Here is a 25,493-nt window from a genome sequence, read left to right as displayed (position 1 = left end):
CAGCAATCCAAAGATAACGTGGCCCCAAGACACAATATATGGTGCCTATGTCATATGGAACCCACATGTTTGTTTATTTACTGTGGGGATACTGGAAGTTTTTTATTTTTATTTTTTTTCAGTACCATCTTTCATTGTCAATAGGTTTAAAAAAAATACAAAAATATATATATATTAGACATAATAATTTTTGACACATTATTTTCTTTCAAATATATTTTTAAAATTTGGTCATGAAAGAATATTCTTTAACAAAAAATTATGCTTTTATTTATGTTATTGATTATGATACGACTTTTTTGTTTGCAATATTGAATATCATGACTTTAAGCAACCAACTGGATCGTCTACATATTTCTTTTTCATATCCAGCACATTTATATTGATTAAAAATATCTACACACACACATGGGCGCATTTATCTATATTTTTTTCCCTCTCGGATGTGAAAAAAGGGCCTAAACCAAAATTTCCTTCTGTGGGCTCAAGATCTGACTCACGATCCAATAGCTAAATTTAGCGTCAGTGTCGAACTGGGCCTGGCTTATCTATGCAATTATGAGGCCGTCAGCATCTAGGTCCAACAAGAGAACTCCGATTTTGCCTTGTTAAGAAAAACATATATATATAATAATAAATAAATGAATAAAAAGAAAAATAAAAAACAAGTTCTTGTTCTTCTTTTGCTTAAAGAAAAAAGATATCCCTGATAATATCATAGATATCAGATCATACCTTTCCGTCAATAATTGGACAAAGTTGATAAATAGAATTTTAGTTTAGAATAAGCAAAATTCCAAAACCCATAATGGATGACATGTTATAGATAATTATTTCTAATAAGTATTTAGGTAATGCATTCTCATATTCAATTTGTGAAATATGTCAATGCAGAAGTTTTGTACTCTAAATTTATTTATCTTTCTATGATTTAATATAGCATTTATACGTTACCTAACAAACATTCCTCACCGCCCTTTGGCTATCAATTTATACCTCCTATGTAATTCAGATATTAGCAATTAAAAAATAAAAAAAGTTCAATATTCCCAAATTGTTGAACATTTTTCTCCTGTTCCTTACATCTGGCTATCCTCTACCAATATCCATCAAATCACGTGAAGTTAAGACTTTCAAAATTATTTTTGACTGTGATGCCCCCCTAATTATCGCTATTTTCTTCCATCCAATTTGAAAAATCAGTGGCACAAACATAAATATAGTTATACGACCTATTAAACCACATGGTTAGGTTGATTCTTTCTCTTAAGCAATCCCAACAGTGAAGTTGCATGTGCTTGAGCTTGACTAATTTTTCTGGCTTTAATTTTGGGTCTTCTATTCCTACCAAGTCTAAATACATTTACGTGTATTAGCTGTACGTGATTGTGTGGGATCAAGAATTAACGTTTCATTTCTTAGCACTCTGGATAATCAATTTATTAAAACCCCAAAAAAGTAAACTTACTTGGAGTCTGATTACCCTTTTTTTTTTTTTTTTTTAAATGCTAAAGTATAAAGAAAAATTGTCTGATGGTAAAGAAACAGGATTTGTGCAAATGAAAATTGGGATGAGGATAAGGGACGCATATTAATGATGAGGTTTGTGTGTGTGTGTGTGTGTGTTTAAAGTTTGAATTGAAGAGTCTGTGAGATAAAATAATAAAGTAATAAAAAAATAAAAAGAAATTATGAAAACGCAAAATCCCATAGACTGCGGAGGGGTTCACATCCATTTGACATCACATCGATGGTCTTAACGTTCACAGGCTCTGTAAATTACAAGTCTTTTGTTGCTTGTTTCCCAAAGAAACCGCGTTAAGACTATTTGTGTAATTTCTGGCTAATTATCTGCCAATTAATTTATTTTCTTGACCTCACAAATCCATAAATGAAGGAAGGTAGACAAGGGAAAGTAGAAGTTACCAAATACAAACAAACATCTTCTTCTTTTTCCTCTAAACGAATTAATTGAACCCATGACCCACAAGCCCACATTTATCACTTCTTTTTTTTTGGACAGGACAAAAGATCGAGGTCATAACTTCTCAAAGTGAATATATATAAGAAAACAAAAATTCAAATTGGTTATAACCTTTTTCAAGTAGGTATAAGTAGTTGATCATTTTCCTTCTCCATATTTTATTTGAAGTCCATGATCATTTTTACATTTATCAAAGAGAATTCTAATATATTATTGTTTTATAAATTATAAACCTTATCGCAATGCACGATGGAACATAGCTTATTTAAAGAGACCAAAATTAATTTTTTTTTTTTGAAAAAAATTTAAAAATTCAAAAAAAAAAAAAAGATTGAAAGAGAAAATGGATGAGACATATAGATTTCCATGTGGATATGCAAGGAAAGAAGCGACAAATAAAAACAGACGACGCAAAGGATGTTTGTAATTGAAAGAGAAATTCCATGTTCTTTTTATTCAAGCCCACCATAAAAGTTTAAAATAAAGATGTGTAACATTTTATAGTCTGTTCAATGAATTAGGATTTTTCATTTTGCATGTGAGTTGGAGACTTAATAATCCTATTTGACATGGACTGGACTCTCTCATGAGGGGCACAAATATACATACAAACAAAAACTGAATAAAACCGTGGGACTCTGAGGAGGTTTTCTTTTCTTCTTCGAAGACTAAAAATTAAATCTGCTTCGCTCACAAAAAAAATTTATTAATATTATATGCTCAATTTAATAAACAGAAAAAAGTTTGTATTTATACGTGGAGCCCACCTTACGCGTTCATCTGCGGGCCCTATATATTTTCTTATATGTGAAATATTGTTTAGTCATAACGTTAGCTGTAAACCAAGAACACGACAGTTTTTTTTTTTTTTTTCTTTTTAAATGTTTTATTGATTATTACATTCATGCTGATATGTTACATATGCTGCTAGTTGCTTTGTCCTTTTTATTTAATTTTTTTTTCCTAGCACTTTAAGAAAAAGTTTAACGGTAATTTTTTTAAAAAAAATCTTGGCTTCCCTTGTAATTCATGCATAATGATATTTTATTCATGATTCTCCCACAGATTTAAAAAAAAAAAAAAAAAAAGGAAAATTATTCATTATCAAGTAACTTTCAACACATGTGATATGACTTCGTCTCTTTCTTTTTCTTTTTTTCTTTTCTAAAAAAAAAAAACATTTAACTGGGTAGAAAACTTTTTCCAATATATTAATTATTGTTGTGAAAGATTCACCATGATTTATTTATTTTTCCGAACATGTAAATATAAAATATATTTTAATTTTTGTGGGACAACTTTATATGTTTTTGGATCCTGTGTTTCTGTTATACAGTTGATCATACCTGTAATCATTGTTTTCTCTATTGATTGATCAAAACCTACTTTCCTAATTCACCAAAAGAATAAAAAACTGCTTTAAAAAAAAAAAAATTTCTCTTTCTCTCATTTTGTTTTTGTTGGAAAACCTGATACATATTATATATATATATATATATATACACACACACACACACACACACGCAAATAATTATACAATTCTCAGTATCTGAATCCGTTGTTTTCACTGTATATATACGTGGCGATCATGCAATCGATCTTGATATTGTAGAAAATGGGACCCGCTTTATGACCATGTGGGCAACAGAAGAGTAGATTGGCAATTGTGAGGAAGATAAACGGCAAAGGCATGTGGATGGTTTCTGAAACAAGGAAGCACCCAAGTCAGAAAAAGCAGCTGAAATTCACAAAAGAAAATTTTGATTTGTTCAAGTGTTTTTATGGATATTTGGATATTGGTGCATTTCTCCAAACACTGCTTCTCTCAATTTTGTGACGGTTTCTCTCAAGGAGCTTGCAAAATTAAATTAAAAAAAAAAAAAAAAACTGCTGTATATTCTACTTATTCACACCAAATGAAAATGTTTCCAATTTTTCACCAATTTTTTTTTTTTTTTGGGTGAATCCAATTTATCGTTTATTGAATCTACACGGAATCCACAACAATATGAACATGACTACTACATTTCATTTTCACGCTTCCCCACTAATTTATCTCTTGTTCTTTTTAATTCTAAAAAAAAAAAGGTCGCATGAAAGTGAACGCTAGCTAGCTCTATAACAAGTGCCAGTTGATATAAAAGCAATTTTTTTTTTTTTTTTTTTCGCAACCCAATCACCAAGTGAGGCAATTTTATTAACAAATTGATATAAAGTGGTGCAAATTGATGCTATAATAGTGAAGTAGATTTGGTTTTAATGATTTAGATTGTAAGGGTAATTATTGTGGTCCAAGTTTGTGTCTGAAAATAGGATTGACCCAATCATAATGGTACGTTCTAATTGATTCCAAGGACCTTAAATTTTATTTTATGTTTTTTCAACAAATTATTTCTTTCAGTGTATATTATGATGTATAATTATATATCTTTCAAGAACCAACCAATCCCAAATTATCCTTCCAAAACAATCAATTCCAAGATTCCTTAAAAAATTATTCTTACAATAATGAACTAAATATCACGACCACAAATAAAACTAATTGCCTCTGAATTTTTTTATACATAGCATGTAGTTGTTTAATAGGTAAGAAGGAAGACTTTATTGTCGTTGTCCAAGTTTAAGGCCACACTCACATGAAGAATCTGTTAGACTATGACCTTAGATTTTCCTGAATAGTGGATCGCTTATAAAGAAATGGCATTGATAATCTGAAGTTTGTAAATTTTGTCCTCAAACAGAATATATAATCTATTCATGTGAATTGAATTTGGTCATTTTGAAATTTCACTTCACCAATTTATTTAATAATCATATCCTATAGCAAGACAACTGGTAACTAATAAGATAAAGAGAATAGGAGGTTGGACTCCAAAACCGTGGGACCCAAATTCTTAAATTTGGTTGCCAGAGAGCTTTAGAAAAAGAGCCTACCAATTGGCCTATGTTGTCAAGAAATCCAACTACAAAAACCCCATCCTCCCCCCCAGTCCCCCCCAAAAAAACTTTCACCACCACTGCTAGAGACCTTCATTCTCTTCCCTGGGGCATTTTCACAAACACTTTCTAAAAGGAAAACGTTTCTTTCATACAACAATGGCCAGACCACAACAGCGATTTCGAGGCGTTCGACAAAGGCACTGGGGCTCCTGGGTATCCGAAATTCGCCACCCATTATTGTAAGTCGACCAGGTTTCGAAACTCATTAACGTTTTCTTTACAGACAAGCATCGGTTTCCCACTATGGTTGCTTAAAAAAGAAAAAAAAAAACGTTTCGTTTGTTTGCAGGAAAACTAGAATTTGGCTAGGGACTTTTGAGACCGCTGAAGATGCAGCTAGAGCCTATGATGAAGCAGCCAGACTCATGTGCGGCCCAAGGGCTCGAACCAACTTCCCTTACAACCCAAATGCCTCTCAATCATCAGCCTCAAAGCTTCTCTCAGCAACTTTGACTGCTAAACTTCATAGGTGCTACATGGCTTCACTTCAAATGACCAAACCATCACCAATTCAAGAGCCTCAAAAACCACAAACCTCATGTGTTTCCTCTACAAATGGCAATGTTGGAACATCCACAGAGATGGGTATGAGCTTGCCTGAGAAGAGACCAGTAGTTGCAGAGCAAGAAGCAGAGGCCAATTGGGTTGTCAAGAAAGTTAAAGTAGAAAGCAGCCAGCAATTCATTAAGCCTCTTGAAGATGATCACATAGAGCAGATGATTCAAGAGTTGATTCATTATGGGTCCATTGAGTTATGTTCAAGCTCTGTAATGTAGGAAAACAGGGACAACAATCAAGACCAAGCTCTTCCCTTTTAGGCATCCCCATTTTTCTTCTTCTTCTTCCAATGCCACTCATTTTTAGCTAATTCTTAACCCAATTCCCTCAACCTTCTCTTTAGATGGTGCTAAAAGTGTTAGACCCATCTTTAATTAGGACTACTTTCTAAGTAACCCATTTGATGGTGCTTTGTACATTAGAATGTATGATATAATTCTATGGTTAATGTCCTTGTTTCAAATTTTTTCTTTTTTTCTCTTTTCTTTTTTAATAAATATATACATTTATATATATAATTATCCTCTATGCAACCTCAGGAAGTGATTCAGGTTCGCCTGATACCAGCCATTGATCATCTGAAGTGAAGAAAGGAGGAAATTTTGATTCTAAGCACATAACCTTCACAATAAGCAAGGAGAATTGGGAAATTGCGTTGGAGATCAAACCAGACTATTATTATAAGAAATAAATAAAACTGGGAATAAATTAATTGAACTTTTTTTTTTTTCTTTCTTTTCTTAAATTCCTGCATTTCAGTGGTCAATGAAAGTTGTTTAATTCACATGCAATTTAGTCAAGATATAAATGTCAATCTCGCTGTCAGAAGGCGGCAATTTTTTGTCTTTGCTACATCAAATTACCAAAATACTCTTTACTCCATAGCAGGGATGGAAGTAACTGACTTTACTGGTGAATGCCCATTACCATATATAGTAGGAAGCAATTATGTGACTTGTTGTTGAAACATGATCATGAAAAAGCAACATTATATTGGAATTATGCCTCCACATAAAAAACAAGTGGTGCATCGTAGCTTCTTTTTGTTAAAGTTTTAGGCATGGTGATCCACAAACAGAAGCAATATCGTATTAAAATATTAATGTTAAAAGTTTGAATACTTGTGATTAGATATAAAATTACATGTTAATTATTTCTATGCATCTTAAAATCCAGATTAATTATGCCTTGTCCTGTGGATTTCAAGAAGGTAAAGAACATCTCATAACACATTTTGGGGCTAAGATTGCATTGTGATTCTGTAAAACAAAAAATAAAAAATTTAATCTCATTTTAGATTTCTCTTTTGTTTTTTCTTTCTATTTTTTTTTTTTTTAAATGAAACATATCAACATCAGGTTTTATTTTGCGGGAAAGCTCTTAGTGTTGGTTTTTGTTGGTCGGGTTAGTGTTTAAGCAGAAAAAAAAAGAAAAAAGAAAAAAAAAAGAAAGTGAAATCAGAAAGGTATGAGAAAAGGAAAAGAAACAGAGATATTGAAAAAAAAAAAAATTATATATATATATATATATATCCTTTTTCTTGAAATGTTAGTCTGAAAGGGTCTTTAGGTTCATTTTCAACTGAGGGCAGGCTTTTTTATGGGGATTGCAGCTGTTAAAAAAAGAAAAGGGACACTGAATGTGATTGAGTGGGTGTTCTAATGATTCAAAAGCCCATCTCCTCTCACTCCATGTCTTTGATGAACATGATTCTTATTGCAGTAGAACATACATTAAAATTTCTAAGTAAATAGAGTATGCTATTTGAGGTTTCCTTTTCTCATACTAAACCAGTGGTTGTAACTTATAATCAGAGTTGTACATGCATTGTCTTATCTTACCACCAAGATATGGTCAATATTCACCAAAAATCAAGATATGGTCAATCTCTAAGTGTTAACTGAACTGTTCCAGTTCTTTACTTTAAAATAATACTTTTTAAACCAGGCAGATAAATTCTCTAGCTAGCTAGATAGAGTAATCTTTTTTTTTTTTTTTGGGTAAATGCCAGCTAGAGTAATCTATATTTTACCAGTGCTGGTCAAATTATTCTGTTTCGGATTTTTACCATAACAAAGTAACCAACCATGAAAGTTTCCAAAGTTACTATAAAAAGGAAAAGAAATAATGTTTAGATTTTTTACCAATCTGATAATTCAAACCATTTGGGTTGGTCGCTATCACATGTAACGTGAAAAATTGACCCTTTCCGGCTCATGATTTTGCGATTATGAAGTGATTAGAGTGCAGTAACTTTTATTGTCTTTGCTATATTTATTTTTATTTTTGTTCATTTCCAATTCTGGTTTCATTTGAAGGATATCGTTCATTTTCTATTCTTTTTCACGTCATTATCGTCCTTAATTAATTTCACCTTTATTTCTTGGGGAAGGGGGGGCTATATATTTGGGGTACCCTTTTTTTTTTTTTTTTTGGTTAATTTTGTTATTGTTGAGATAAGCCACGTTAAACCACGTTCGACCTTGGATTGAATGAATTAATCTAAGGTTATCTATATATTTCAACAAAGGAGCAGGGATAAACAATTAAAGGCAATTTGAAAAGTTAATGAGATAGGATAAAGAGCATTATACAAATTTCTCATAGCTTCAATTTCATATGTTTTAAGTTACGTTATAAAGCAGTATTTAATCAATTAGATTTATATATATATATATATATAAAATGTACAAGGTCTACATCAATGTTAAAATATTTTTCTTAATAATAATTATAGAAGATAGTAATTTAGTAAAAAGAAATCAATTCAATTTTAAATTTATGAGTTCAAAAAATTAAAGTTTAAATTTTGACAAACTTTATTATTACCTATAATATTATCATACGATATTTTTTTATTCATCAAATTAAAAAAAAAAAAAGTACTTGTTTATCTTCATTTTTTTTTCTTTAAACATTAAAAAAAAAAAAAAAAAAAAGCAAACTAGCAGTAATTGTTCCTAATAAATTAGAACACGCTAGTGATGATTTCTATTTCTTCCATATCTTATAATCCAAGTCGAAATTGAGTGCTCGTAGTTATAGTGTACTGAAGTAATTAAAAATATACTTAGGTTTGGATATTCAACTTCTTGAAAAAGGCATTTTTCCTTGTTATAAAAGATATGTTTGCTTTATTTTTATGTTTTTTGGTGTCCTATCTTTGTCAATGAAACTTCATGATGGTTCGCCTGTTTGGGAATTGATTTTGTTCCCCACAACCATCATAAAATAAAGGTGCTTAAGTCTCATTATTTTGTTTTTTTCACTTTTGATTCAGCAAAGGTGGTTAAATAATGACATGTTAGTGAGTTTACCATCATCAATAGTTTGAAACTTTGAGACCCTCCTTCTCCTCTTTGGGGACCCTTCAAATTTCACCTGAAATCCACTACTTTTTCTAATCTCAATAAACATACTACAAAACTGTAAAGAGTAATTTTTCTTTTTGGTAAGAGCAAAAGTGGTAAATGTTTCATGAAATAAACATAATTAATGTTTGCTTAGGTTTAGCTTGGCTAGGTATTAGGTTTACTAGTGATTGATCAATTTGATGAAATTGAAGTTAATGAAATGGACGCGCTTTGGCTCTTGACTTATCATATTGTTTGTCTTCCTTTTTTTTCCGAAGAAAAAGTTGAAAACCTTGGATTAACAACTTTGGTTTGATTCTTTGCATTATCTCTGTCTTTCATGTCACCCCCCAAAAAAAGAAAAGACCTTTATTATGTCTAGTCTAACAATTGATGCAAATTGAGTTAATTACTTTCACCAAATTGAGCACCCATGTCTTTATTTTTTGTGGGCCTTTCAGTTAATTTTACACATATTTATATAATTAATCATTCAATTAGCAGATGATAATTTGGGGATCTTTCATAGACTCATTCGTTTTGCCCCAAGTTTTTTTCCCAATATCTCGTTGGCAAATTTAATGAAATTTTTTTTCACCTTTATTATTATTATTATTGTTGTTGTTGCTGTTATTTTTAATCTGGAAGGCAAATTGGGATGTGATATTCCTAACCCCAAAAAGCAAGCAGCTAAACTTTTTTTGCATATATCCTCTGTTTCAATTTTATTTTTTGAAAAGGTTTCCAATAGAATATTTGATAATAGACTATTTTATATTAATCAAGGAGTTAGTGACTTCCAACTTCCGAGTGATCATTTCCCAAAAATAATAATAAAATAAAATAAAAAACAATCCAAGTGAGCAACAGCAGGGCCATTAATTAATAACGCTGTTGCAAACCATGCACTTGTGCAAATTGAAAACAAAATGATAGTTTTAATTAGAAATATATGGATATGCTGGATTATATATTACTTTTAATTAATGTCAGACTAATCTTTTTTAATGTTTCTTTTTTCCTTTTTGTTGCATTTTGCAGTGAGCTAATCTTCAAACTTGTGTTAAATTGGTTTACACTTAATTTCAACTTGATTAAATAAGCATAAATGTTTACTAGAGTTTAGACTAATTATCTATTATATATGCCTTTTGGAATCATCAATAGTTATCTAAAATTTAAAGTATAATATATAGCTTAACAAATATCTACAAGAAAACTGCCAAAAAAAAAAAAAGTCCTTGTTATTGTAAGTAACCTCACCTCACATATTGTAAAGGGCTTGCCATTGAATTGCATATTCCAGTGAAAAAGAAAGGAGTACACTCAAGAGTCAAAAATAAGATCTTCCTTAGAAGAAAAAGCAGTCAAACCCAATCATGGTGTATCCAATCATGGTGTATAGAATCTCATGCGGAAATGTTGGGATAGAAAGACAATCATATGGCATTAAACCCCTTTTTCACAAACCCTAAATCCAACATTTTTTGGCAACAAGTTTCTTTTCAAAGCGAGACATATGGTTTTGTTTTTAGATATGCGTTGGATCAGGCAAAATGAAGCAAAAATCCAAAAGGCATAGAGCTTTGTTTTGGAGTGAAAGAAAAAAAGGTTGGTGGCCTACTCCCTGAAAAGCCAAAATACTTTCAACCAGTTTTGAAAGCATATCATATATATATATAAATTGAAACCTCCCTATTTAATTAGTTGAAATGGAAAATGATATTTCTGTTGGTAGGTCCAATATTGGATAAGACCAGAATTTGATTATCTTTATCCTTTTTTTTTCTTTTTTTTTTTTTTTGGTGTCGTGTGTGTGTGTGTATGGGGGAGAGAGAGTGTGTACGTGGCATGTCCCAATGTTGTAAGCTCCCAATCCCTTCACATGGATGTAGCATGTGCAAAAATGTTAACTTATTGACCTTCACATGCTTCTAACCACAATTTAATCTTCTTCTCAAAGAAAAAAAACAAAAGAAAAGGTATGTCTCAGGCACTAATCGTTTTAAAGTGGGCCATTTTCAAGTCTTTGTTGAGCTTAAACGATACAATCTAGCAATGCATGCCTAACAGTTAGAAGGGGATGAACCTGATTTCTTCAATAATACCTGCTCTCACTCACACCTCCCCTTAATAAGATAGTTTGTGCTTGTTATAGGTTTGGCAGTTTTTGGTAGAGAAAGACAATGAAATGAAATAAAAACAGACAAAAACAGAGCTGAATGCTTTTCAAAGTAAATTGGTCTCCCTGTCTCTGGCAGTGAGAAAAGTAGCATGGACTTGGTATGAGATATTCTTATGTGGGCAATTAAGTTTTACATAATCAATTATGCATCAAGATTTACAAGATCTTAACCAGATTTGAACAATCCACAAGTATATTCTTGTTATTGATCATGATTCATGAAGTCTCTTTTGTATGTATAACCATTCCTGCCATAAGTAATTCATTAAGATTTAGAAATGGCAAATTCGATATTTGATTGTTTTTATGCTTGCATAGCGCTTCTTTTCCACCAAACAAAAATTCGATGCAATTGAAATTTTTATTTTTCTTAATCGAGGTAGTTCGTTTTTGTTCATGAAAAGGAAATTAATGGTTTAAGTTTGTGTTGTATATTATAATTAGAAAGAAATTGGGATACACAGCTGTTGGATTTAAAATAAAAAAAAAAAAAAAAAAATTGGCTGATTGTGTTAAAAGGAACAATTCATGCTAACTAGAGAATAACAAAATTCTAAAGTTGGATAAGAAAATCAAAATTTAATAAAAGAAGAAGAAAAAGGACAAGAGCACATGTTTTGCTTCCGTTTTGTTTCATGTTGCGTGTTTCTATTTTTGGTGATGGAATTGCGTTGCATGTTGTTTATTGGGGTATTTGACAACACAAGCCTCTTAGACATGACTCATGAGCAATCTACTTTGGATACTAACACATGGACATTTTAGGCAGCCCAATAACATTCCAGTGTAACTTAGGTTTGGTCCATATCTAGGCCGACCTTTCCTGACTTACCTAGACCAATAAAGTAAATGGGCCAATCTAATATTGGGGCAGTTTTAACTCTTCCTTTCCTTCCTGGGCTCCTTATTCTGGTGAGATAATCATTATTCCTATTCAGCCGAATAGCCCGGATAGTCGAAGTTGGCAATAGGATGTCTTAAATATAGGATACAGTAGCTCCAGTCCGGATCTTCAATCTCTTTTTCTGTTATCATTCTCATGTGATATCATTTTTATTTAAAAACATTAATAAAAATAAAATAAACCCAGCCAAAGGAGGGGGGGGGGGGGGGGGGGGGGGGGGGGGGGGGGAAAGCAAACAAAATGAGAAGAAGATAATTATTCTTTTTTAATATTAAATGAAATTTTATTACTGATCGCACAGAAATAAAAACAAAAGGAAATGGAGACGGAGAGTATCCAGGGAAGTAACTCTCAACTCATATATTTAGGTGGTTGTTGTTGCGGTTGCATTGGAGTTGTATGTGGCTTATTATGATGACCAGGAAGTTAAGCAATAGACATAACCTAAACTCAATTCCTGTTTCTATCGGCTGCATATTTGATATTGCCCCTCCAACCTACCAATAAAAAACCAAAAGTTTCCTAGCTGATTCCCAGTACTTCTAACTCCTTTGTAAATTGTAATCCTATAAACTTTAACTTACGGCGATTATATGCATACATCTCAGAATATTCCCAGTTATTAAACTAGAAAATCATTATGTCTAATGTTGGTAATCCCACATATATCACCGTCACATCATGATCTATTCAGATTAATGTTCCTCAAGGCCAAGCTAGAAGTAGTTTCACAACCCGATATAAGTAATATTCAAAACTTATTATATTCGTTTGCTTTTGAGAGATCCACGATCGAATACATGTATATATGTATATATATACATATATATATATTTTATTAATTACTGTTAATTTGCTAGAGAAAACGTATTGAAGGAGTCGTTGATGCTAATATTCCATCCTGTGAAAAAGCAAGCAAAGGGTCGCTTGCCTTGTCTCTTTATGATTTTTCTTTTTCTTTTTTTGTTTTTTGTTTTTCGTTTTTTTTTATTATTATTATTTTTTTTAATGATGGTTGAGAGCCTGAGTTATGAAGTTTTACATATGGTAGATGACTGGTAAATGACTTGGACTGATCAGCAGCCAGAGAAGTCCAAGTCTTCAAGTCATGCAATGGGAGTTTCAATTGACTTTTCTTTTTTCTTTTTTTTCTTTTTTTCTTTTTTCTATTTTTTCCTTTGCCATTTACTTTGACCGACTGCCAAATGCAAATGTGTTTTCTATAATTTCAATTTCATCAGGACTTCCATTTTACGTGTGCCTTATTATAAATAAATAAATAATCGGGATCAATTCATTATAAATGCATTTGTAGAAGATTCTTTGATTTCCAACTTTGAAGGACGTACTTCGACACCTTATAAGTACAGTACACCTCCCGAACGTACACCACTTTAGACTTATATAAATATATATATATATATATATATAACTATATCAACCGCACTTATAAGGCTTCAGGCTCTTAAACAATGTAAAATTAAATTGTTTATTAATGACAAGTCTAATGTGATAATAATAACTATATTTCTCTTTTTCAAAATGATGGATAATAGGAAATTTCCTTGGATGAATCATGAAAATGCAGCCTCTTTCATCTTCAGAGATAGTCTATGTATCAGAAGTACTTTTATTTATTATTTTAGAAAGAACCCAAAAGTAGAAAGTTTCCCATCCTTTGTTTCGTCCTAATTGCATGTTGTTTACGGTTGCTGTTGATTTCAACGAATAACTTGATTCAACATTGTGGGCTAACAATAAAAACAACAATATATATAGTATCTAAAAAATTAACATATATAAAATATGATTATTCTTGCATAGACACCATGTTCCAAAAACTATTATTCATAAAATCTATATATTTTGCTTGTTTTCAGCCATGCTCAATATTACCAGATAAATGACTAAATCGATTACCGAGTTGCAAACATAAAGTTACCCTGTACTCTTTTTGACATGGTAACGGGGATTCAAACTATGAACATTTGATAAAGGAAAAAGAGAATTTGCAATTAACTGTTCCCAAAAGGTCAAAATTATCTTATCTTTATTGGAGACATAATGGAATAAAATATTGGTTGATTGTAGATCACGACCACATACATAATAAACCTAACAATTCACAAAAAAAAAATACTCAAAACCTAATAGCCCACTTATTGTACATAAATACTCAATGCAGAATTGAATGACCAATTTGAGGTGATTAATGTAATAGAACCCAACCATCCAACAAACCTAACTACATTGCTTTTGCATCTTAACCAAATTAAGTTGAAGAAAGTTCATAAAACTCCCAATCTTTTTGGAAATCGAAGTGGAGAGACTTTTGGTCGCAGGCCATTAATTATAATATTTTTTACCCAAAGGAATATACGGATTCTAAACGCGTTTAAATTTTGAAAAAAATGTTTGGCATCAGAAAATTTCTATGGTGCGTCATTTTGGTTGATTTTACGAGTTCAATTGGTTTTTCCGTGGGCCCTTTTGGTTAACAACTGGGAGGACCTCACCTGCTTCCAATTTCCTGGAAACTTCACAGAATCACATTAAATTTTGGGGTATAATATATAGAAATATAAAGTACATTCCTGTATACCTATGGAGTGTCCTTTTGAGTACCAGCTGGCTCATTAAAAAGCAAACCCAAACACCGCTCTCAGCTAGATAGAAAAAGAGGGAACAAACCATTAGTTATGACAATGCTAAGCAAATGAATGGTTGGAAAGTGGTACTGAAAGTCTTAAAACAAAAATGGGGTAGGCCTTGAGGTTGTTTGTTTTAATTTATCAAAAAACTTTTTGGAAATGGTATATGTTCCCCGTAATGCAAAATTGAAGGTTTCCTGACGTTTTCTACATGAGAATGGTAATGGGTCAACCGTGACCAGTCAAATCAAAGTCACAAAAATACGTATAATATATAGCATTTGTTCCGGCTCATCTTATCTGTCTACTCAGGCCCATTATTTATTTATATTTCAATATATATTTATATTTTTGTGGCCCAAGCCATTTAATTTTGTGATTTGCTACTTGGATTATGGTTGTATAATTAATTAAACACATGATGTGTTCCAATGTAAAATGAGCAGGGGACCTTATGGTTTGGCTATTTCATGTCGGCTTCTCTCTGGACCCTCAAAAACTTTTTTTTGACACATAAATGTGATTAATGACTGTGCCTGTCTCAAGATTATCTCTTTTTGGGTCTCATGACTTGTCCTTTTGTCTGGTCCCTATTTCTTTCTTAATACAAACTCAAATAGCTAATCAAAAATGTTAAAACTATTTTAGACTCAGATATTTCAATCTTTTTTTAGAACCCAAAAAAAAAAAAAAAAACAAGAGAGAAAAAAAAGGAAAAAGTGATGCCCACTAATTTCTTCTTTCTTTCTTTTATGATATTTAGAGATGTAAATTGGGAAAAGGGAAGGAAGTTGCCCTGAAAGACCCAAGGACAACCAAGTGGTAAGAGCTTGGCTTGGAATCTAGAATCAAAGATCAACTGAAAAGGATGTGTTTCAACTTGGTTGTTTTTTCCTACATGCCCAGATACGTCGTTTCTTTTAAATTTCTGAATTCAAGATTTCAATTAACCTATAAAACAAAAACATTCAATTTCAAATTTCTCATGTTCTACCATTGACCTTATAATTTTCGGATTTTCACGAACAAAAAAAGGAAAAAAACGTATATATAAAGGTTAAGGTAATGTAGACTTTACCATTTATATATTGGAAAAAAGTAAAGTAATTATTATTCTTTTAAACTATATAATAACTTAATTTACGAAAGACATATTATTAATCATTACTAACGTTGCCCATGTGATATACAGTCTTGACCAGAGGCGGAGAAACTATAACGCTTTTTTTTTTTTTTTTTTTTGTGTCTTCTTCCTCGTTGGCGCGCACATATTTTATAGAGATTCGAGAGATATATATATATATATATATATTTTTTTTTTTTTTCCTTCCCTCTCTTATCTTCCACGCAAATTTACTATATTCTTTATGGGTAGAAAATTCTAAATATCATTTCGTTTTCACCGTAAAACCTTCTATTTTCAGTAGCCCACTTGGCAAATATAAATTTTTACCCTTTTGAATGAAAAGTCTTTATCTGTATTTTTTTTTAGACATATAGTATATATGGGGACATCTCTGTCTTTCGCTGAAGTCTTAAAAAACAGTCGCATCAAAAACTCATTTCTCGCTCTCTCTCTCTGAATGACCCTTAAAACCCCAACTCTTCAAAGCTTTTTAGCCATTGTTATAAATCCTTCAAACTAAACCCCAAAACCCTAAAATCAAGAAAACCACTTCCATTATTACCCAAAAAAAAAAAAAAAAACAAAAAAGGAAAACCACTTCCATTTTTCACGTTCTCCCCTAAACCCCCCACCCAAACAGCAAATGTCCGCCCACTCTTCCCCCTTTCCTTCCTGCTTCCGCCCCACCACCACCGCCACCGAGAAGCACCACACTCCGCCGCCGCCGCCGCCTCCTCCGCCGATCTCCGGCAACCCCAACCTCACCACCTCTCTCTACCACACCGACCTTGCGGTTTTCTCTCTCACATGGTCTCGCTCTTTCCTCGGCCGTTCCCTCCATCTGAATCTCCTCCACCGTGGATTCGATTCCCCTCCTCCTACTCTGCTTTCGTCTCCGTCTTTTCATCTCCACATCAAACCCTTCATCTTCTGGAAGAGACATGGATCCAAAAAGCTCGCCCACAACATTTATATCTTCTGGGAGCTTTCCAGAGCCAAATTCGGGTCGGGTCCCGATCCGCAATCCGGGTTCTACATCGCCGTCGTTGTTGACAAGGTAATGACTCTGCTCGTCGGCGATTTGACCAAAGAAGCCTATGCAAAAACCAAAGCCCAGAAATCTCCGAGCCCTCAAGTTCTGTTTCTGAAAAGAGAGCATGTCATCGCCAACAAAATCTACACCACGAGAGCCAAATTCGGTGGGAAAATTAGAGAGATCCAAATAGATTGTGGGTTTAACGATTGCACGAGGCTCAGCTTCAGTGTTGATAACAAAAGGGTTTTGCAGATAAAGCGTTTGAAGTGGAAATTCAGAGGGAATGAGAGAGTGGAGATCGATGGCGTGCCCGTACAAATCTCGTGGGATGTCTACAATTGGCTTTTCGAGAACGATAGCGATGATGGACATGCGGTTTTCATGTTCAAATTCGAAGAGGAAGAAGGAGATAATCAATCGGGTCAATTGGGAGATAAAAATGATATGGCTCTGTGGGCACACCAACAGTGTTGGAATATGGGTATGAATGGGATCGAGTGGAGGAAGAAGGGGAAGAGCTTGTCGTCTTCATCGGTTTCAATGTCGTCTGGTGGGTCTTCCGGTGGAGGCTCATCGGTTATGGAATGGGCTAGTATGGAGGAGAGCGAGCTGAGTGGTGGTCCTTATGGGTTTTCTTTGCTGGTTTATGCTTGGAGGAGATAAACAGTAAAAAATTTCATTGGATTTCCTTTTTCCATATTTGTGGCTTCTCTCTTCCAATTTGGCATTGTTAGTTTGTTACCATATATAGTTTTTATCTCAACTAACCCCATTTGTTCATGAACATAGCTTAGTAAATTGATTTACGAGGAAACAAGAAGTAGGAAATTCATACCATATATATATATATATATACTTAGATAGATCTGACAATTTCTCCTTAGCAACAAGAAAAAAGGAAACTAATTTCTTTGATTTTATTTTTTATTTTTGGTATCGATTATTGTTTGTAATTGATTAGTAGTGTTGCATTGTTTGGATTAATCGAAATTTGTGAAACATATCTATGAGCAGAATAGATACATTTGTTATATTATTATTATTATTTTTTGTACCCCTCATTCTGTTGATGTTTATTAATCTCCCTGTCCTGTTGTGGCCTCATGTACCATCAAAATGAATTTGAAAAACAAAAAAAAAATCGACCAGTTCCCAACCTGAGCTGTTAGATTTGGATTGGAAATGTAGCAATTGTGCAATTTTCTAAGTTCCCAACCTGAGAACAGGAAGCATGTGAGCTGGGTCTCCTATTTTCAGGGGAAAAAAAAAAAAAAAAAAAAAAAGGCCTTGGGTATGTAAAATTAATAGGTGCTTTGGGTATCTTGTTTCCCCCCCAAAAAAAAAAAAAAAAAAAAAAAACAAATGTTTTTTTTTTTTTAATATTACAATTTCGTACCAACTTAGAAGTTGAACTAGTTGAACAAATCTCGACCAGTTCTAGGTTGACCATGTCTTGGATCGACCAGAACCAATAGGATAGGAATAGGAGGCAAAAGTGAAGTTGGGGGAAAGAGAAGGATAAAGGAGAACACAACAATGAAGTAGCTGATCCAAAACGGCAATTGGCAAAGGTGGTGGTGATGGGAAATTGGCCAAATGAGTGTTGGAAAAGGCAAGGTCGTAACCTCTACGGTTGACTCTGGAACATCTATCTTTTGTTGCCTTTGTGGACGATTTACAAGTTCCTCCCCACCACACCCCCACATTTTTTTTTTTTTTTTTGACTTTCTAGCAGGCCATACTATTCTTTTATTTATGGCCATGGATTGTATTTTTTATCGTTATTATGTAATATTCAAACAAGTTCAAGTTGGATTAAAGAGACATTAACTTGGATTAGCCTTTATGAACAGGCTTAAACTTAGGTCCTCGGAAGGCATCTTTCTTCCACATTAGTAAATCAAGAAAAAACAAGATCGAAAAGAGGAAAAAGGAAAAAAAAATAAAAAAAATTCTGAAAGAGTAAGGATTTTATACAAAATCAGACCAAACTCAGTTCTAAATTTATTATCAGTAGTAGTTATAGTAATAACTAATAATGGATCCTTTTTTATTTTATTTTTATAATAGTAGTAGTAGGTCTTTTCAATTATATATACATATATATATATATATATATGTCTTTGATAAGTCAGTCACTACACTTCTTGTCTTGGGTTTGGCCAATTTTTCAACTTGGCCTTATAAACCCATCAAAGGGACATATATATACAACCAAGTGGAAAAATAACCGAAAAGAGTGTAAAACCAAGGGGAAGGACGTGAGGAATGGTGCAAATGCAATACGTAGATACTGGGTATAAGGTCGTTGTGGAAATTTAATCACTTTCTCAAACGTAGACCTGTGAGGAGAGAAGATATATAACAGCTACAATCTCTGGCTAATATATATCAGTATGTCTCACAATTCTTGTCTTCTTCTGCCACGGACGGGAATATTTTGTCCATTTCTTTCAGTTTCATCTGCAACTCATTTGGGCGGCTCTATCTGATTTATTTTTATCATTTAGTATTTTTAAATCCTATAATATATACTGTAAAATTTTAATAAACGATGTGCACTCTTCCTGTATGTCATACTTGTCCGAATCTGAACCAAGAATCTAAAACCATGCTACCACATTTTGATGCCAAATTAATTAATCTTTTAATTAGACTAAAACTCTTTAATAGAATTAGAAACCCTATTCAAACTTAAAAATCTCATTTAAGACTAATTAACATAAATTTCCTTAATACTGGCTAAATTTCTGAAAAACGTTACAGAAACATTGCATTTTCCTCCTAAATGCAAGTCAAAGTGAAAAGTTGTTATCCTAACTTCCTAAGCACGAATGAATACGCAAAATCTCCTTTGTTGGTTTGAGGCTTTTCTTGTAACACCGGACTTGTTAAACATGGTTTCTTGGTAAGCTTCTAAGAACTGCGGCCTCTCTTGTGGGGTTCATAAAATTGCTTAAGGATTTTTACCTTCCGCCGACAAAATTGACTTTCATGTGTTTATATATATATTTTTTTTAAAAAATTTGTAGGACGAGTTAAGGAAGACGATGAAGCAATCGATTTTGATTTGATTTGGGCAGGTACAGCAATATATATAATTTTCTTCAATCACGAGTAAGAAATTAAGAAATAATTAAAAATATTTCGTGGCCAAAGTACATGTAATCAAAATTTTGAAAGATAGGAAATTAATAAACCTACCAAAAGGGGTCGCATCTGGACACTTAAAACCATCAATTGTTTTTTATTTTTTATTTTTGGCTACAAAAACCACAAATTGTATTTGGATATGTAAGCTCCGTGGCTAGCTACTTAATTGATCGTATTATCAACTCCAATAATTATTTTTTTCGATACATATATATATATATATATATATTAATATATATATATATATATATATATATATATATATATATATAAAGAGGAAGCTTTGCACAAACAGAAAAAAGGGAGGCTGACACTTCTACCAGGTGGAAGGGCAAATTTTTTCACATATTTCCATGACAATTTAGAAATTGCATCTTTTTTTTTTTTTTTCATAATATCTATCCTAATATTAAATCATGGCATATAAAGTATACTAATTGGATTTTTTTTAAAGATAGTTTTATTGGATTCAATGCAAGTCAAACAGAGTGTAAGCTTTGAAAGATTAGATAATTTTTTAAGAGTAATATAGTATCAAATAGACGAATTATTATATAATATATTCTCAACAAAATACCATAACAAACCTTTCTTTCGTACTCATTTTATGGATAGTTAAAAATTAAATCCCTTTCTATCATTAGATGTGCCCGTATTAGTTAATTTCTTTTACATCAATAAAATTCATTGACTGTTTTGTACTAAAACACAGCACTTTATTTAAAAAAAAAAGAAAAAAAAAAGAAAAGAAAAAAAAGGGTACAACTTCTATAGCATTAATCACATTTTTTATCCAAAAAAAAAAAAGAGCATAAATCACATTTAGATACACTTCATGATGTATCAATTTTCTTTTTCTTTTATCTTTAAAAAATATTGTTCCTAAGATATATCCAATAAACTTATGAAATATTTTAATATGGTTGGTAATAAACATTGGAATCCGAGCAAAACGGAACAATCGCCTATTATAATCCGAGCCCACAATTACTTTTTCAGATGTTCATTATTGTAGCCCCAATGTACAGGCCCATTCACCATTTTCCAAACCCATGACTCCAAGCAAATACCAATACATATAAATTTCTTTACTCCAATAAATAATAAATAAATAATCGCCATACAAAACAATCCACATTAACGCGTCTCTTTCTTCTTTTGATAAATAATAGAAAGTTATCCATTTCCGAGCCTAGCACCAAATAACACTATTTCTTAGAAAATAGTTTCAAGCAACCAACCAATTAAAACTATTCTAATAATTTTTTCAAAAAAAAAAAAAAATTCTAATTCGGATACCCAAAACATAGTATGAGTCCACAAAGTCCGTATGGGCAAATTCGTAATTCCAAGTATTGAAAATCACCGACATAAAAACCAATAATCTTATAATGCTGATATACATCATACAAGGAGAATCTTATCTCACACAAACAAAAAGGAGCTGTTTCTGCTTTCCATTCCATAAATAATGAAGATAAATAAGGACCCCCCCCTATCCCCACCTACATTATGGAATGGGTTCATATTCATGTCCACATTCATTTACATTAAATTGAATCCCAATGTCTCTATACCTATACCTTCCCAAATAACTTTCAAACCTGTCCATATGCATACTACAATAAACCTGCATACATTTTCAATTACATGTTCTCTTCCCTAAAAAAATAAAAAAATAAAAAAATAAAAAAGTTCTCTTGGCCAAAAAAATAAAAAATAAATTAGACGTTACACAATCCTCTCTCTCTCTCTCAATTACCAAAAAAAAAAAGAAAAATTCCTCTCCATATCTCTTGAACACAATCTCCCCTCTTCAATTTGACTTCTCCATTTTATCCCATTTTTAATATTCACCTTTATACCTTTATTTATAAGACATACGCTCATAAAATTGATCGTGTAGTATATATTTCCGAACGGTCAAGTTCATGATCACTCACTTTTCAATCTTGAATTTGGCCTTGTGACGAAATCTTCTTTTTCTTTTTCCTATTCATCTAGGAATAAAATTTGAATTGCTCTGTATACTTCACTAAACATCAAATTTTTTAATGCTGATATTATTTTTTCTACATAGATAATTTAAATTTATATTTCGTTTAATGATTTTTTTTTTTTTTGGGAAACAAAATTTCGTTTAATGAATAGACATGGCAAAAAAGAAACTCAAATCTTTTTTAACAATTGATTTTTTTTTTTTTTAATTATGATACTAACTGATTACAATAAAATTAATTTTACTCATGTCCTAAAATAAGCTCTTTTTCCCCCCTTTCATTATGATTTACGAAATTATGCATTTACAAACAAAATTCAGGACCTAAACTTGGTAAACATGGATACTCCTCATACGCCAGGAAAACAAATATATATATATGCATTTTACAGAGAACGAAACATTGCGACAATTTCAAGCAGCCGTTTCTAAAACCATTAGAAAAACAGATCAGCAGCAAGAACAGAAAACGAAGCGGTGGGTGAGATGGAAGAGCAGGTGGAGGAGCAGAAATAATATTTTCTTTTTTCTTTTTTTTCCATTTTTTGTTTTTATATTAAATTTTAAATCCTAGAAAAAGTTTTCCAAAACCCAATTAGCTACTAGAGCTTTAAAGACAAAGCGGAAGTTGAAGAAGAATGAATCAAAGAAGATGATGGTGGTACACAACGTTTTTGTCTACTACGTTTGACTGTTGAACCAGAAGGACATGTTGACAATGAATGAGTTGGAGGGTTAGTCGATGGATACCTACTAGAATGGCTTCTCAATTTCTTCTTATCTCCCTCATAAACTCCTCCACTTGATCTTACTTGCCGAACCTTAGTTTCATTCAAACCAGCCGGAAGAACACAGTTGCAGAAGAATCCTAACATCATTGAAATTCAACCAAAGATTATTATTATCACTTTATGCATTAGTTCTAACACCAAAAATGTTCTAATTATGAAAATTCTTTTATTAACTATTTGTGCGGATGATGATGCTCTAAAAATGATTTCAATTTCAAGGAAAACACAGGAAATGTAACATAGCAGCTTTTAGACAAATTTGCAGACAGTGTCTCCTATTTAGTCATCTTGTTAATAGCAGATAAAGCAGATACTTTTTGGTCTCCCAGAACAAAAACAAAAAAATGTCTGAAAATTTGCTAGAAGGAAACATGATACATACTGACACAGCCAGAAGCAATGCTGATGCTTTTGAGGGTAATGGGGATGCCAAGATAAAAGAAGAAAAGAGAGGTTTTGTTTTTTTATTTTTATTTTATTTTTTTTATTTAAACCATTTCATTTTTAGTGTTTATTTATGTTTTCTATGTTCAATCCAATTTCAGAAAATGAAAACATTCTGCTGTGTGTGTGTTTTCATAAAATATTTCTTACCAAGTCGAGCGAGCCGATTGACCCAACGAGGGATAGGCTTCCCTGTCAACCTGTGACACACATCGTTGCAGAAGTGATTGCAATTCTTCGTGATAAGATGGTAAGTGTTCCCAGAATATTCCTCTGCTAATTTCTCCATGAATGCACGGACCTCTTTGGTGCCCAGATCTGTTCTTCCAATCAGAATCGATTTTCTGAATGTGAAACCAGGACACTGCTTTGGTTCAACCTCAAAAATTCCAGTTGTTGAGTGGTCATGGGCACCAAAAGCATATTCAACACCGTGGACTGGAAAAACAATTAAAATACACAACCAGTTATTTTAAGCCAATAGATAAAGTACACATATACGGAGGCAGACACAAAATTTCACTACCAGGTGACCATTTAAGAGACTTATTTGCCAAGAAAACCATATAAAAATATATTGGGTCTTTTCTCAGTAATTTTTTTACTAGGTCGTACCCCTTCTATGTGCTTCCTGATTAGTTCATTATAAAAATACAGATAAATATTGTATTGATTGGTTTCCCAAAGTTAAACGCAATTTGTTAAATTACAATTATTATTATTATTTTTATCCCACATCCCAAAAGAAGAAGAAAATCTTAAAACATTCAGAAAATAATATAGCGGAACAGAGAAAAGAAGCACAAAACTCTAATTGGAGGCTGATAAAAAAGAAAGGAATTAAAAGAACAAATGAACTGATTCAACAAATGAAATTTTAAACCCAAGTACACGCCGGGAAATAGATTCAGCTTCCATGTCCAAACTGGAAACTTCAACTAATGTGTAGAATTTAGAATACGATAGAAAGAAAAGAAAAATCAAACTCCTTAGAAGATAAGGACTGCGGAATTTTTGTTCAAAGCTGCAAACAAAGACAAAAACTTTCCATACTTCTAAAATCAGTCCTGAAAAATTAACTCCGAAAATGCAGAAGACTTCAAAAAAAAAAAAAAAACTCTCTAATATTAAATTTCTCTTTTATTTTTTCATTTTTTATTTTTTATTTTTTTTACCAGTTTCTCAGCAACCAAACAAAGAATCCTACGTTTTCATCCAGTGTTTCACACAAGCAGATCTGAAGCAAAATTTATTTAAAAAAAAAAAAAACGTAAAAATGGATAACAGGGATCTCATAACATCTACCACTTAAAACAGCTGTTACAGATCAAAGAAAAGAAAAAAGGACGCAATTTTTAATTTTTTTATTTTAATTTTAATTTTTAATTTTTTGTTTTATCCCAACGGTTCCTTGGGTTTCTGGGAAACCAAACACAGATCAGAAAACACAAAACAATCAAGAACCCAGTAAAACCATTTTGAAACCAGTGAAACCCATTACCCTGAACACCAGAATGATAGACCCCAAGGCCGAGCCAATAAGCGTAACCATTGATGGGAGTGAGATCGTAGACATTCAGATAAACCGGCACCGTTCCAATCTTCTTCTTCCTATGAACCAACACCATCCGACAAAGCATTTTTTCTGGCACACTTTCCCCTTCGAAATGTAAAATTATAAAGCTGGGCAGAGCTCCACCCTGAAAAAATAAAAAGCAATATCCACCGGCTTTTCCTCCAAAACGGAACGGAGTTTTGCTAAAACCGATAGAGAGGGGGTAGATTAGAAAAAATAAAATAAAATTTGTTGTGCGCTTCGAGGGGTAGATTGGGAATAGAAGGTTTTGGAATTCTCTGATATTTAAAAAAATATACTTTTTCTTAGGAAGAAGAATCTTCGATTTTGGGTTCTTCCGGCGGCCGAAAGTGTTTGCTCCGTGAGGCCCTTTTTATAACTCATAAATTGGCTGCCTTTCCTTTGTTTTTCCTAACAGTTCTTTTTTTTTTTTTTTCTCATGAAATAAATAAAAATTAAAAATAGCTTTTTTAATTAAAAAATAGTTTGTTTTTCTGTTATTTAGCTTGCTTTATGTTTACTTTTTGTTTTTTTTATTTCTCCATAAACTATATTAAAAACAAAAAAACTTAAAGCTTAATATATTTATTTATGATAATTTCTTTTTAAATTTAATATTTTCTGAATAAAGACATAAGAATTATTTAGAAAATTAAAAGAATACAGCAAAAGTTCAAGATAAATTGAAACTCTTCCCTGTTTTTATTTCTTTTTGTAAAAAAAAAAAAAAAAG

The 25,493-nt window shown here is 32.1% G+C and overlaps 3 protein-coding genes across 4 annotated transcripts; 2 read left to right on the top strand and 1 right to left on the bottom strand.

Annotated features, from left to right (window-relative positions):
- Positions 1-4,963: 4,963 nt before the first annotated feature.
- LOC107420326 (protein PPLZ02) lies at positions 4,964-6,005 on the top strand. Its single transcript, XM_016029251.4, has 2 exons — positions 4,964-5,163; positions 5,274-6,005. Exons 1-2 carry the CDS (start codon positions 5,081-5,083, stop codon positions 5,758-5,760), a joined length of 570 nt encoding a protein of 189 aa, XP_015884737.1. The 5' UTR covers positions 4,964-5,080; the 3' UTR covers positions 5,761-6,005.
- Positions 6,006-16,164: 10,159 nt separating this feature from the next.
- Positions 16,165-17,842, top strand: LOC107420324 (uncharacterized). Its single transcript, XM_016029249.4, has one exon. It carries the CDS (start codon positions 16,405-16,407, stop codon positions 17,458-17,460), a length of 1,056 nt encoding a protein of 351 aa, XP_015884735.1. The 5' UTR covers positions 16,165-16,404; the 3' UTR covers positions 17,461-17,842.
- Positions 17,843-22,302: 4,460 nt separating this feature from the next.
- On the bottom strand, positions 22,303-25,182 carry LOC107420325 (deSI-like protein At4g17486). Of its 2 annotated transcripts, XM_048476402.2 has the most exons (4): positions 25,060-25,182; positions 24,686-24,942; positions 23,335-23,622; positions 22,303-22,817 (listed from the first exon to the last, which is right to left on the bottom strand). In XM_048476402.2, the coding sequence occupies exons 2-4, from the start codon at positions 24,822-24,824 to the stop codon at positions 22,552-22,554; spliced, it is 693 nt and encodes a 230-aa protein (XP_048332359.2). In that variant the 5' UTR covers positions 24,825-24,942; positions 25,060-25,182; the 3' UTR covers positions 22,303-22,551. The 2 variants fall into 2 exon arrangements, with proteins under 2 accessions (XP_048332359.2, XP_015884736.3); XM_016029250.4 differs by having other exon boundaries at positions 24,686-25,167.
- Positions 25,183-25,493: the final 311 nt, after the last annotated feature.

Source organism: Ziziphus jujuba, chromosome 5, assembly GCF_031755915.1.
Source record: "Ziziphus jujuba cultivar Dongzao chromosome 5, ASM3175591v1".
Lineage (NCBI taxonomy): Eukaryota > Viridiplantae > Streptophyta > Magnoliopsida > Rosales > Rhamnaceae > Ziziphus > Ziziphus jujuba.
This window is presented reverse-complemented; position numbering and strand designations above follow the sequence as displayed.

What these genes read in the sequence shown, in the direction of transcription:
- LOC107420326 (XM_016029251.4), top strand. Translation starts at nt 5,081, where the DNA reads ATGGCCAGACCACAACAGCGATTTCGAGGCGTTCGACAAAGGCACTGG. An exon ending in GAAATTCGCCACCCATTATT is followed by an intron (nt 5,164 to 5,273) that starts GTAAGTCGACCA and finishes GTTTGTTTGCAG; the next exon opens with GAAAACTAGAATTTGGCTAG.
- LOC107420324 (XM_016029249.4), top strand. Translation starts at nt 16,405, where the DNA reads ATGTCCGCCCACTCTTCCCCCTTTCCTTCCTGCTTCCGCCCCACCACC.
- LOC107420325 (XM_048476402.2), bottom strand. Translation starts at nt 24,824, where the DNA reads ATGCTTTGTCGGATGGTGTTGGTTCATAGGAAGAAGAAGATTGGAACG. An exon ending in CTATCATTCTGGTGTTCAGG is followed by an intron (nt 23,623 to 24,685) that starts GTAATGGGTTTC and finishes TTGTTTTTCCAG; the next exon opens with TCCACGGTGTTGAATATGCT. An exon ending in CAATCGGCTCGCTCGACTTG is followed by an intron (nt 22,818 to 23,334) that starts GTAAGAAATATT and finishes CAATGATGTTAG; the next exon opens with GATTCTTCTGCAACTGTGTT.